The 14,270-nt window shown below is 49.2% G+C and overlaps 1 protein-coding gene across 1 annotated transcript in view; it reads right to left on the bottom strand.

Moving 5' to 3' along the window:
- Nucleotides 1-14,270, bottom strand: part of LOC124031786 (protein bassoon-like) — a 236,661-nt gene that overhangs the window by 115,923 nt on the left and 106,468 nt on the right. The window contains exon 3 of the mRNA XM_046343444.1: nucleotides 2,061-3,344. Coding sequence (XP_046199400.1) covers nucleotides 2,061-3,344 — 1,284 coding nt within the window. The remainder of the gene's footprint in view (nucleotides 1-2,060; nucleotides 3,345-14,270) is intronic.

Raw genomic sequence — 14,270 nt, 5'->3', positions numbered from 1 at the left:
TGAAATTGTGATTAACAATGTGATGTCGCTGTATGACATCACAAAGGCCTAGACTAGGTAAATAGGATCAGGTTTCAGAGAGCAACTTGAGAATAGAGACAGCTAATAACATCTTACAAGCCTTCCCCGACCCCCATATTTCACAAAGCTACCCATCAACCAAGACACGCCCAGTAGGTTTGTCTGAATTCAAACCCGGGGATCTAAATGCGGCTTTATGATTTCTCTGATGTGCCTTCTGCCAGGCTGTGAGTCAGTGTGGAGGATTAAAAACACCCCGTGATTGGTACGCCACAACGGCAGCACTCTAAATTCTGGTCACACACACACAGACGAAAGCCTGAACCTCCCTGAATCAGAGAGGCTATAGAGAAATACATCTCCCATCCGTTAATTGGCAACCTGCAGATATGCACGATGGTGATTTACTCAACCTTTTCCCCCAGACTCCTCAACCCCCATTTAGGAGTACTTCTGACCTGGCTTTCTGCAGAGAGGGAGAGAATATCAACTAATCCCGTTTCTTACCCTCATCAATTTGGTTAACACCTGACATCCGTTTACGGACAAGTCAATAACATATTTCACCACTGTATAGCCTACCAAATAAATACGTTGTATGAGAGATAACAGCAGGTTCCAGGACACATATTAACCCTAGACGAAAAAGAAAGCGCAATCAAGGATCTCCGTTCAAAAAATGTATTTTAGTCCAGGACTAGGCTTAAATCTGTGTTCGAGAAACTGGCCCATAGAGTATAGCTACTGTGTTTTCCCCCCGAAAATGTCCAACGAAAAGAGAAGACCAGGCTAGTACAGTACACACACAACAGTCCTTGAGACTGAACATCCCTGATGTTAGGGAGCTCCCAAGTGACGCAGCCGTCTAAGGCGTCACTACAGACCCTGGTTCGATTCCAGGCTGTATCACAACTGGCCGTGATTGGGAGTCCCATAGGGCAGCGCACAATTGGCCCAGCGTTGTCCGGGATACGTTTGTAAATAATAATTTGTTCTTAACTAAAGGTTAACTAAAAAAAAATGGGGGTTTTACTAAGCCTCTCAACAGCTATGTCTGTCCAGCTCCTTTCATCGCTCACTCCACCATCAAATCATTAGTATGCACATGTGGTGTTTCCAAGTTCTGTGTGCTTATCTACAGAAAGGAGGTCTGAGAGGGAAGAAGGGCTTCATTATCAGTGATTGGAACAACTCTTTTGAATACCAATGAATGGGAGGAAAAAACTACGTTTTGTGTTTCCCACGCACCCCTTTAACCAGGTATCCTTGAAGAACCACTCGTCAAAATTGAAAAACTGCCTCTATCAATTGGAACGGCAAAATAAGAGAAGAAATGAATTGTTGCAGCGGGCAAACATGGTAGAGATATAAAGCTTGACGTGCCGCGACACTGTCAAGGTGTGATTGCTGTTAGTAAGTTTGGTCGAGCCGCATTATTCACAAAGTAATGACAAACAGGAGCACACCGCTCAGCGAAGGATCAAGGGCAATAAGAGGGGGAGAGAAGGGGAGAGAGAGAGAGAGAGAGGGAGAGAGAGAGTGAGTGAGTGAGAAAGAGAGAGAGAGACAGACAGACAGACAGACAGACAGACAGACAGACAGACAGACAGACAGACAGACAGACAGACAGACAGACAGACAGACAGACAGACAGACAGACAGACAGACAGACAGACAGACAGACAGACAGACAGACAGAGAGAGAGAGAGAGAGAGAGAGAGAGAGAGAGAGAGAGAGAGAGAGAGAGAGAGAGAGAGAGGGAGAGAGAGACAGACAGACAGACAGAGTGAGACTGCCAGAGAAAGAGAGAAGAGAAAGGGAGGAGGATATTACCGCGAGATCGCACCACTATGTGGGGATGCTATGATGTCGAGTTTGAGATGAGATACATTCCCTGAAAGGGACACAATACACATTTGATAGTTGGGAGAAGAGAGAAACGTGACTGAGAGGCAGGGAGAGAGATGGGGGGGTAGAAACAGACAGAAAGGGTGAGAGAGGATGTAGAGCATGTGGAAGAAGGGAAAGTCTTGCTTACCTCCAGGTGAGGCGCTGGGTTGAATCCGCACAGGTTGCACACTTGGGCGTGGCACTGGGTGCAGGAGGTGTAGTTGGGCGGCTCGGCTGTGCTGCCGATGTTGAGCTCCGTCTTACACAGGGGGCAGTTGACTTTGGGCTTCTCAGGCTCGACAGGCTTGGGAGCAGGCTCCTGTCTGGCCGCCGGCTGCTGCTGCTGCTGTTTGAGGGGAGACCCTTGCTGCTGCTGTGGCCCCTTGTGTTGATGCACAGGCGACTGCTGCTGTTGGGGCCCTTTCTGAGTTGGTGCATGGAGGCCACCCACTTGGGGTGCATGCGGGCCACCTGTCTGGAAAGGTTTGGCACCAGGAGGTCCTTCTTGTTTATTGGCAGGTCCACCCCTGGCAGGGGAGGGCTGGGAGGTCGGTGGCCCTGAGAGGGGGTCCACAGATGCCAGGGTGCTGGCCGCTTGGTTGAGGAGCGACGCCCCAAAGCCAAACAGTTTGGTCAGGCCGTCCTGGGGGGGCTGCCCCTGGGGGGCGGAGGGTCGATGTGCGGGGGAGGAGCCAGCGCTGGCAGCCTGGCGGCCGCCCTGGTGCATCGGTTTTCCTCTGCCCAGGTCTGGCTGGGAGGGAGCCTTGGCCATGCCCACCAGGGGGACTGCCCCAGGGTGGGGTATCCGGGGCTGGCCGGGACCTCCAGGCCCTCTCTGGCCATATGGGATGTGCTGGGGAGAGCTTGTCGAAGACCCGGGCAGGGAGGCTGACCCGGCGACAGGGTGTCTCTGTAGGCCAGGGGAGGGCTGTGGCTGATGCTGAGCCTGGGGGTTGTCTTGAGGCTGGGTTTGGCCAAAGGGCTGTTGCTGGGGCTGGCTTTTGCCATAGGGCTGTTGTTGGGGCTGGGATTGACCATAGAGCTGTTGCTGGGACTGCCCATAGGGCTGGGATTGACCATAGGGTTGGGGCTGAGTTTGGCTGTAGGGCTGTTGATGAGGCTGAGGCTGGGATTGACCATAGGGCTGGGGCTGAGTTTGGCCAAAGGACTGTGGCTGGGATTGACCGTAGGGCTGGGCCTGGGGCTGAGTTTGACCATAGGGTTGGGCCTGGGGCTGGGAGTGGGGTAAAGACTGAAGTGGGGGCTGGGGATGGGATTTTAGCTGGGCTGGATGAACAGGTGATGGCTGGACAATGGGTTTGGCTTGGTGGGATGGAGAGTGGATCTGCGGCTGGCTCTTGGATCGTGCGGTGGTCATGTCAATGCCCAACGCCCTCTGCATCTGGCAGTTGAGACAGAGCCACTCCTGGACCTGGGAAACGCAAACAAAAGAAAAAAAACATGTTAACAGCACAATATTCAGTATATTCATTCATGTACTCCTCTGTGATCTTTTTAAACATATCAAGTATTTGAAACATTTGGTCAATGCTACTGTAATTGGAACCTTCTGATGTGTCTATTTGTCCAAATTCTGATTTATGGGATTGAAGAATGTACATTTACAAATGAGTAATATCCAGTAGCAATTTAACCACAAATGGACCGCAGAACAGACTGATTGCTGAGTAAATAACCGCAGCCTGGCAGTAGATTCACTTCATAATCTAGAGATAATGAGCTCACAGCTCCTCCTCCTCCTCCTCTTACAGGTCCAGGATGTCCTCCCCTGTGTCCAAGCCTGCTTTCCCACTCCACCTCCAGCTGGAGAGAAGCGGCTCTCCAAGTGAGCTAAACCAGCCTCCACTGCCCCGTCATTATGTTTACCTGTTTTATTATTATTATTATTTTTTAAACATTTGAGTCCTTTAGCAAACACTCTTATCCAGAGCGACTTACAATTATTGCATTCATCTTAAGATAGTTAGGTGGGACAACCACATATCAAAGGCATCGTAAGTACCCTTTTCCACAATGAAGTAGCTATCAGCAAAGTCAGAGCTAGAAAGGGGGGAGTCAAGTGTGAGTGTTAGTTCAGGACTGGGCTGAGTGGGAGCTACCCTCCCGTAGGGGTGGGAAGGCCAAGAGACCAGAGGTGGCAGAACAGAGTGCTCCAGTTGGGGGTGTAGGGTTTGAGCATAGCCTGAAGGTAGGGAGAGGCAGTTCCCCATAGGCAAGTACCATGGTTTTGAAGTGGATGCGAGCTTTGACTAGAAGCCAGTGGAGTGTGCGGAGGAGCGGGGTGAGATGGAAGAACTCGGGAAGGTTGGAAATCAGGCGGGCCACAGCATTCTGGATAGGTTGCAGGGGTTTGATGACACAAGCGGGGAGCCCAGGCAACAGCGAGTTGCAGAATTCCAGAAGGGAGATGACAAGTGCCTGGATTAGGAGATGCTCCGCATCCTGTGTGAGGTAGGATCGTACTCTACGAATGTTGTAGCACATGAACCTGCAGGAGCTAGTCACTGCTGTTGATGTTTGCAGAGAACGACAGGGTGTTGTCCAGGGTCACGCCTAAGGCTGTCGGGGTCAGGACATTTTGTTAGTTGTGAATAATACAAACCGTACAATGTCTTAGGAATCAAAAACATGAAGCGACTATCGGGTTTTGATCATTTGAGAAAGTAGCAAAGAAAGCGTGCGCTCTGTTCCTTGCCTCAGGCTGCACAGCAGTTTTCTCATCAAGTGATCATGTTTTCACCCATCAGACTATTCTCAATTCTATCTTGTCTTAACTAATATGTAAAATTGGTTTCGATTTAGAAATGGGCAGGAAATAGTGTCATGTTTGTCATTTATTATCATGTCTTGTCCCTGTGCTCCCCATTCTATTCGTTTCCCTCTGCTGGTCTTATTTGGTTCTTTCCCTCTTTCTATCCCTCTCTCTCCCCCTCCCTCTCTCACTCTCTCGCTCTCTCTTCTCTCTATCGTTCCGTTCCTGCTCCCAGCTGTTCCTATTCCCCTAATCATCATTTAGTCTTCCCACACCTGTTCCCGATCCTTTCCCCTGATTAGAGTCCCTATTTATTCCTTTGTGTTCCGTTCCTGTCCCGTCGGTTCCTTGTTTAGTATTCACCGTGCTGTGATTGTGTTTCGCCCTGTCCTGTCGTGTTTTTTGCCTTCATCAGATGCTGCGTGTGAGCAGGTGTCTCTGTCAACTACGGCCTGCGCCTACCCGGCGACCTGCAGTCTGTGGCCGCTTCTCTTGTTATTCCCCTCTACAGACTAGAGGATTTCTGTTATTCCCTGTTTGGACTTGAATAAACTCTGTTTCTGTTAAGTCGCTTTTGGGTCCTCTATCACCTGCATGACAGAAGGAACCGACCAAGGAATGGACCCAGCGACTTCAGACGCTCGTTACACTGCCGTCAAGATCCAAGAAGCTATGCTCGGCAGACACGAGCAGGAATTGTCTGCTGCTCGCCATGCCGTGGAGAACCTGGCCGCTCAGGTTTCCGACCTCTCTGGACAGTTCCAGAGTCTACGTCTCGTGCCACCTGTTACTTCCTGGCCTGCCGAGCCTCCAGAACCTAGGGTTAATAACCCACCTTGCTACTCCGGGCAGCCCACTGAGTGCCGCTCCTTTCTCACGCAGTGTGAGATTGTGTTCTCTCTCCAACCCAACACATACTCTAGAGAGAGAGCTCGGGTTGCTTACGTCATTTCACTCCTTACTGGCCGGGCTCGAGAATGGGGCACAGCTATCTGGGAGGCAAGGGCTGATTGCTCTAACAAGTTCCAGAACTTTAAAGAGGAGATGATTCGGGTTTTTGACCGTTCAGTTTTTGGTAGGGAGGCTTCTAGGGCCCTGGCTTCCTTATGCCAAGGTGAACGGTCCATAACGGATTATTCTATTGAGTTTCGCACTCTTGCTGCCTCTAGTGAGTGGAACGAGCCGGCGCTGCTCGCTCGTTTTCTGGAGGGACTCCACGCAGTGGTTAAGGATGAGATTCTCTCCCGGGAGGTTCCTTCAGATGTGGACTCTTTGATTGCTCTCGCCATCCGCATAGAACGACGGGTAGATCTTCGTCACCGGGCTCGTGGAAGAGAGCTCGCATCAACGGTGTTTCCCTGCTCCGCATCGCAACCATCTCCCTCCTCTGGCTTTGAGACTGAGCCCATGCAGCTGGGAGGGATTCGCATTTCGACTAAGGAGAGGGAACGGAGGATCACCAACCGCCTGTGCCTCTATTGCGGAGTTGCTGGACATTTTGTTAATTCATGTCCAGTAAGAGGCCAGAGCCCATCAGTAAGCGGAGGGCTACTGGTGAGCGCTACTACTCAGGTCTCTTCATCTAGATCTTGTACTACTATGTCGGTCCATCTACGCTGGACCGGTTCGGGTGCTACATGCAGTGCCTTGATTGACTCTGGGGCTGAGGGTTGTTTCATGGACGAAGCATGGGTTCGGAAACATAACATTCCTTTCAGACCGTTAGACAAGCCTACGCCCATGTTTGCCTTAGATGGTAGTCATCTTCCCAGTATCAAATTTGAGACACTACCTTTAACTCTCACAGTATCTGGTAACCACAGTGAGACTATTTCTTTTTTGATTTTCCGTTCACCGTTTACACCTGTTGTTTTGGGTCATCCCTGGCTAGTATGTCATAATCCTTCTATTAATTGGTCTAGTAATTCTATCCTATCCTGGAACGTTTCTTGTCATGTGAAGTGTTTAATGTCTGCCATCCCTCCCGTTTCTTCTGTCCCTACTTCTCAGGAGGAACCTGGCGATTTGACAGGAGTGCCGGAGGAATATCATGATCTGCGCACGGTCTTCAGTCGGTCCCGAGCCAACTCCCTTCCCCTCACCGGTCGTATGATTGTAGTATTGATCTCCTTCCGGGGACCACTCCTCCTCGAGGTAGACTATACTCTCTGTCGGCTCCCGAACGTAAGGCTCTCGAGGATTATTTGTCTGTGTCTCTTGACGCCGGTACCATAGTGCCTTCTTCTTCTCCGGCCGGGGCGGGGTTCTTTTTGTTAAGAAGAAGGACGGTACTCTGCGCCCCTGCGTGGATTATCGAGGGCTGAATGACATAACGGTTAAGAATCGTTATCCGCTTCCCCTTATGTCATCAGCCTTCGAGATTCTGCAGGGAGCCAGGTGCTTTACTAAGTTGGACCCTCGTAACGCTTACCATCTCGTGCGCATCAGAGAGGGGGACGAGTGGAAAACGGCGTTTAACACTCCGTTAGGGCATTTTGAGTACCGGGTTCTGCCGTTCGGTCTCGCCAATGCGCCAGCTGTTTTTCAGGCATTAGTTAATGATGTTCTGAGAGACATGCTGAACATCTTTGTTTTTGTCTATCTTGACGACATCCTGATTTTTTCTCCGTCACTCGAGATTCATGTTCAGCACGTTCGACGTGTTCTACAGCGCCTTTTAGAGAATTGTCTCTACGTTAAGGCTGAGAAGTGCTCTTTTCATGTCTCCTCCGTTACTTTTCTCGGTTCCGTTATTTCCGCTGAAGGCATTCAGATGGATTCCGCTAAGGTCCAAGCTGTCAGTGATTGGCCCGTTCCAAGGTCACGTGTCGAGTTGCAGCGCTTTTTAGGTTTCGCTAATTTCTATCGGCGTTTCATTCGTAATTTCGGTCAAGTTGCTGCCCCTCTCACAGCTCTTACTTCTGTCAAGACGTGTTTTAAGTGGTCCGGTTCCGCCCAGGGAGCTTTTGATCTTCTAAAAGAACGTTTTACGTCCGCTCCTATCCTCGTTACTCCTGACGTCACTAGACAATTCATTGTCGAGGTTGACGCTTCAGAGGTAGGCGTGGGAGCCATTCTATCCCAGCGCTTCCAGTCTGACGATAAGGTTCATCCTTGCGCTTATTTTTCTCATCGCCTGTCGCCATCTGAGCGCAACTATGATGTGGGTAACCGTGAACTGCTCGCCATCCGCTTAGCCCTAGGCGAATGGCGACAGTGGTTGGAGGGGGCGACCGTTCCTTTTGTCGTTTGGACAGACCATAAGAACCTTGAGTACATCCGTTCTGCCAAACGACTTAATGCCCGTCAAGCTCGTTGGGCGTTGTTTTTCGCTCGTTTCGAGTTTGTGATTTCTTACCGTCCGGGTAGCAAGAACACCAAGCCTGATGCCTTATCCCGTCTGTTTAGTTCTTCTGTGGCTTCTACTGATCCCGAGGGATTCTTCCTTATGGGCGTGTTGTCGGGTTAACAGTCTGGGGAATTGAAAGACAGGTTAAGCAAGCACTCACGCACACTGCGTCGCCGCGCGCTTGTCCTAGTAACCTCCTTTTCGTTCCTGTTTCCACTCGTCTGGCTGTTCTTCAGTGGGCTCACTCTGCCAAGTTAGCTGGTCATCCCGGTGTTCGAGGCACTCTTGCGTCTATTCGCCAGCGCTTTTGGTGGCCGACTCAGGAGCGTGACACGCGCCGTTTCGTGGCTGCTTGTTCGGACTGCGCGCAGACTAAGTCGGGTAACTCTCCTCCTGCCGGTCGTCTCAGACCGCTCCCCATTCCTTCTCGACCATGGTCTCACATCGCCTTAGACTTCATTACCGGTCTGCCTTTGTCTGCGGGGAAGACTGTGATTCTTACGGTTGTCGATAGGTTCTCTAAGGCGGCACATTTCATTCCCCTCGCTAAACTTCCTTCCGCTAAGGAGACGGCACAAATCATTATTGAGAATGTATTCAGAATTCATGGCCTCCCGTTAGACGCCGTTTCAGACAGAGGCCCGCAATTCACGTCACAGTTTTGGAGGGAGTTCTGTCGTTTGATTGGTGCGTCCGTCAGTCTCTCTTCCGGGTTTCATCCCCAGTCTAACGGTCAAGCAGAGAGGGCCAATCAGACGATTGGTCGCATACTACGCAGCCTTTCTTTCAGAAACCCTGCGTCTTGGGCAGAACAGCTCCCCTGGGCAGAATACGCTCACAATTCGCTTCCTTCGTCTGCTACCGGGTTATCTCCGTTTCAGAGTAGTCTGGGTTACCAGCCTCCTCTGTTCTCATCCCAGCTTGCCGAGTCCAGCGTTCCCTCCGCTCAAGCGTTTGTCCAACGTTGTGAGCGCACCTGGAGGAGGGTGAGGTCTGCACTTTGCCGTTACAGGGCACAGACGGTGAGAGCCGCCAATAAACGCAGGATTAAGAGTCCAAGGTATTGTTGCGGCCAGAGAGTGTGGCTTTCCACTCGCAACCTTCCTCTTACGACAGCTTCTCGTAAGTTGACTCCGCGGTTCATTGGTCCGTTCCGTGTCTCCCAGGTCGTCAATCCTGTCGCTGTGCGACTGCTTCTTCCGCGACATCTTCGTCGCGTCCATCCTGTCTTCCATGTCTCCTGTGTTAAGCCCTTTCTTCGCACCCCCGTTCGTCTTCCCTCCCCCTCCCGTCCTTGTCGAGAGCGCACCTATTTACAAGGTACATAAGATCATGGACATGCGTTCTCGGGGACGGGGTCACCAATACTTAGTGGATTGGGAGGGTTACGGTCCTGAGGAGAGGAGTTGGGTTCCGTCTCGGGACGTGCTGGACCGTTCACTCATCGATGATTTCCTCCGTTGCCGCCAGGATTCCTCCTCGAGTGCGCCAGGAGGCGCTCGGTGAGTGGGGGTACTGTCATGTTTGTCATTTATTATCATGTCTTGTCCCTGTGCTCCCCATTCTATTCGTTTCCCTCTGCTGGTCTTATTTGGTTCTTTCCCTCTTTCTATCCCTCTCTCTCCCCTCCCTCTCTCACTCTCTCGCTCTCTCTTCTCTCTATCGTTCCGTTCCTGCTCCCAGCTGTTCCTATTCCCCTAATCATCATTTAGTCTTCCCACACCTGTTCCCGATCCTTTCCCCTGATTAGAGTCCCTATTTATTCCTTTGTGTTCCGTTCCTGTCCCGTCGGTTCCTTGTTTAGTATTCACCGTGCTGTGATTGTGTTTCGCCCTGTCCTGTCGTGTTTTTTGCCTTCATCAGATGCTGCGTGTGAGCAGGTGTCTCTGTCAACTACGGCCTGCGCCTACCCGAAGCGACCTGCAGTCTGTGGCCGCTTCTCTTGTTATTCCCCTCTACAGACTAGAGGATTTCTGTTATTCCCTGTTTGGACTTGAATAAACTCTGTTTCTGTTAAGTCGCTTTTGGGTCCTCTATCACCTGCATGACAAATAGGGTAGGGGGGAAAATACATGTTATCTGTATGCACTCATATAGCGAATGGATGCCATGCTCTTTCCTGCCAGTGCGTTTTTCAATGGTGCCTGGTAGGCTGCCTCGGTTTTATTGCTGAGCATGTGCATCTGAGAATAAGTAAAAAATATAAAAGAATATATAAAACCACTTATTTCACTCCATGCATCAACCACTCTGTGAGGAGCCTCCTCTCGCTGCGGCACCAGGTGATTGTCCACCGAAACTCTGTATGTCATTGGCTCTCCAACCCTGTTCCTGCAGCCACCCAGTGGTTCATTTGGGAAACCAAGTGAAATCAGTTGGGGCAACATCATAGTAACATTATTTTTGCAACAAAACATATTTCACAAAAACTGTTGACAGCCCCTCTGCGCGCTCGAGAAAGCGACAAAGGAGAGAGAGGAGGAGATGAAAAGGCACGGTGCTGAGATATTCTGTATAGCTAAAGTTAATGTCACCCAATTAATAATGAAAATATTTTAAAAAGTCGCCTATTACTAGGCGATTTGAAATTGACCTCCACAATCAATGAACCGTTCTCTCCCAGGCTCCTGGACATACATTTTGGAGCAGAGCATAAGGTAACCATTCAGCAAGCATAATAATACAGTCCACACTCAAAGGTGATTACTCAAAGGTGTTTAATATTGGGGTATAGGCTCGACCAATTATGTAACAAAGACATCTTGAATCAGTTTTGTTCTATGTTTTTCTGCCATGCGTAATATGCAGTAGGCTATGTATTGTGTAACGGCACAATATTTTGGGTGGGACTTGGGTTCAGAAGCCTATGGGTATGGATAAGCTTGAATATGCATATGGCTGTTTTGAATGAATCATCACCGTAGAAAGCTGTCCATTTCGTTGTGTTAGGTTTTGAAACAACATCCACAACGACCATGTTTTACACTCAGTTTTAACCTGCTGTTGAACTTCTTTCTTCAAATTGAGCATCACAGTGAAGTGAGTTTTAATGCATGATACTGTTTGCATGATACGTGTTTGATGTGATTTTTGATTGCATTTGCATTGTTGCCAGAGTGGTTGGAGGGACAATAGAGCCCTGAGTACCAGGCCATGAGGACCTGTTGGTCTTTAGCAAGTTGGGTACTACCAAAGCATGTAGTACCTAATGGTCACATATAATTTTACTGCGGTCATAACTCATGACTGCCGGTGTAGCAGTAATACAGTCACCGCAACAGCCCTAGTTACGCCAAGGTTCTTTGCACACTGGAAGGGCGACAGTGTGGAGTTGTCAACCGTGATGGAGAGGTCTTTGAGTGGGTAGGCCTTGCCCGGGAGGAAGAGCAGCTCTATCTTGTCGAGGTTAAGCTTAAGGTTGTGGGCCAACGTCCAAGCTGAGATATCTGCCAGGGACGCAGAGATGCGTGTCGCCACCTGGGTGTCAGAAGGGGGAAAAGGAGTCGAGTTTCATCCGCATAGCAATGATAGGAGAGACCATATGAGGATATGATGAAGCCGAGTGACTTGGTGTATAGAGAGAAGAGGAGAGGGCCTTGAACCGAGCCCTGGGGGACACCAGTAGTGAAAGTATGTGGTGCAGACACAGATCCAAGAGTGTGCAGAGCCTGAGACGCCTAGCCTTGAGGCTTGAGAGGAGGATCTGATGGTTCACGGTGTCAAAGGCAGTGGCTATATCTAGGAGAATGAGACAGAGGAGAGAGAGTCAGCTTTGGCAGTGCGGAGAGCCTGCATGACACAGAGAAGAACAGTCTTGGTTGAGTGACCTGTCTTGAAGCCTGACTGGTTAGGGTCGAGAAGATCATTATGAGTGAGATGTGACAACCCTCCCACTCTGTCTGCCTAATTCTTTCTCTTTGGCTCTTGTTTTCCTTAATAGCATGTCGGTGGCCAGAGCTGGGAGAGTCGTCAGTGAAATGGGACACACCTGGGCTTGGATAGCTTGTCAGGCGGCCCGATCTCACTAGTCTTTAGTGAGAAGACTAGTGGCCTTCTAGGCAGAGTTGCAAAGAAAAAGCCACATCTCAGACTGGCCAAATAAAGAAAAGATTAAGATGGGCAAGATAACAGACACTGGACAGAGGAACTTTGCCTAGAAGGCCAGCATCTCAGAGTATTCTTTTCAATGTTGACGGTGAGACTGATGTTTTGCAGGGACAATTTAATGAAGCTGTGGGGATACAGCTGTTACGCCTTCTTCACCACACTGTCTGTGTGGGTGGACCATTTCAGTTTGTCCATGTTGTGAGATGTTGTTTCCTACTTTAACCACCTGGGGGTGGCCCATCAGAAAGTCCAGGACCCAATTGCACAGGGCGGGGTTGAGACCCAGGATCTCAAGCTTAATGATGAGCTTGGAGGGTACTATGGTGCTGAGAGTTAATGAACAGCATTCTTATATAGGTATTTCTCTTGTACAGATGGGACCGGGCAGAATGCATTGTGATGGCGATTGCATCGTCTGTGGACCTGTTGGGGCGGTATGCAAACTGAAGTTGGTCTAGAGTGGCAGGTAAGGTGGAGGTGATATGATCCTTGACGAGTCTCTCAAAGCGGTAACAACGTTAAATGTCTTTCTCACGGAGAAGGAGAGGGCGGGCCTCTGTCCTTGGTAGCGGGTCGCATTGGTGGCACTGTATTATCCTCAAAGCGGGCAAAGAAGGTGTTTAGAAGCAAGACGTCGGTGTCCGTGACGTGGCTGGTTATCTTTTTGTAGTCTGTAATTGCCTGTAGACCCTGCCACATACGTCTTGTGTCTGAGCCATTGAATTACGTCTCCACTTTGTCCCTATACCGACATTTTGCTAGTTTGATTGCCTTGCGGAGGGAATAACTACACTGTTTATATTCTGCCATATTCACAGACATCTTTCCATGGTTGAATGTGGTGGTTTGCGCTTTCAGTTTTGCACGAATGCCGCCATCTATCCACAGTTTCTTCTTGGGTAAGTTTTAATAGTCACAGTGGGTACATCTCCAATGCACTTCCTTATAAACTCACTCACCGAGTCAGCGTATAAATCTATGTTATTCTCTGAGGCTTCCCGGAACATTTCCCAGTCCGCGTAATCAAAACAATCTTGAAGTGTGGATTCCAATTGGTCAGACCAGCGTTGAATTGTTCTAGTCATGGGTACATCCTGTTTGAGTTTCTGCCTGTTGGACGGTAGGAGCGAAATGGAGTCGTGGTCGGATTTGCAGAAGGGAGGGCGGGAGGGGGGGGCTTATATGCATGGTGGAAGTTAGAGTAGCAGTGGTCCAGTGTATTGACCGAGCGAGTGCTGCAGTCAATGTGATGATAGAATTTACATTGCCTTGTTCTCAAATTAGCTTTGTTAAAATCCCCAGCTACAATAAATGCAGACGCAGAATATATTGTTTCCAATTTACACAGAGTCCAGTGAAGTTCTTCGAGGGCCGTCGAGGTATCTGCTTGGGGGGGATATGCACGGCTGTGACTATAATTGAAGAGAATTCTCTTGGGAGATAATGTGGTCAGTGTTTGATTTTAAGGAATTCTAGGTCAGCTGAACAGAAGGACTTGAGTTCCTTTATGTTGTTATGATTACACCATGGGTCGTTAATCATGAAGCATACGCTCCCGCCGTTCTTCTTACCAGAGAGATGTTTGTTTCTGTCGGCATGATGCATGAAGAAACCCGGTGGCTGTTGTTTTGAATCAGCCTCTGGGATTAGATCCAATGTCCTGGGTGGTGGTCCGAACAAAGAATCCACTTCGATAAAGTCTTATTCCTGGTCGTATTGTTGGTAAGTTGATTTCGCTCTTATATCCAATAGTTCCTCCTGGGTGTATGTAATAATACTTCAGATTTTCTGGGCTAACAATGTAAGAAATAATACATTTGAGAAAATACTGCATAGTCGCGCCATCTTGCCATCTTGCCTACTGAAGCAGACATTTGCGCATCTCCAGTCAGAAAATAACTTGCTCAAACTTTTCCCTCTGGCACATTTCCGGCTGGTGCCCGAGGCTGGTGTTGTTTTCCTTACTAATAATAATTTTGGACGTGTTCGTCCTATTAGGGTAAGTGCCTGATTATCAATATAGATTCTGTATATTGTGTTGTTGTTTCTAATGTAGCACACCGTATGTATGGAGAATAATGTATTTACAGTTTTATTCACATGTTTTCAAGTACTGGTATAAAAAAAAG

Source organism: Oncorhynchus gorbuscha, linkage group LG03, assembly GCF_021184085.1.
Source record: "Oncorhynchus gorbuscha isolate QuinsamMale2020 ecotype Even-year linkage group LG03, OgorEven_v1.0, whole genome shotgun sequence".
Lineage (NCBI taxonomy): Eukaryota > Metazoa > Chordata > Actinopteri > Salmoniformes > Salmonidae > Oncorhynchus > Oncorhynchus gorbuscha.
The sequence above is the reverse complement of the archived record's forward strand: the minus strand, read 5'-3'. Positions and strand labels throughout refer to the sequence as shown.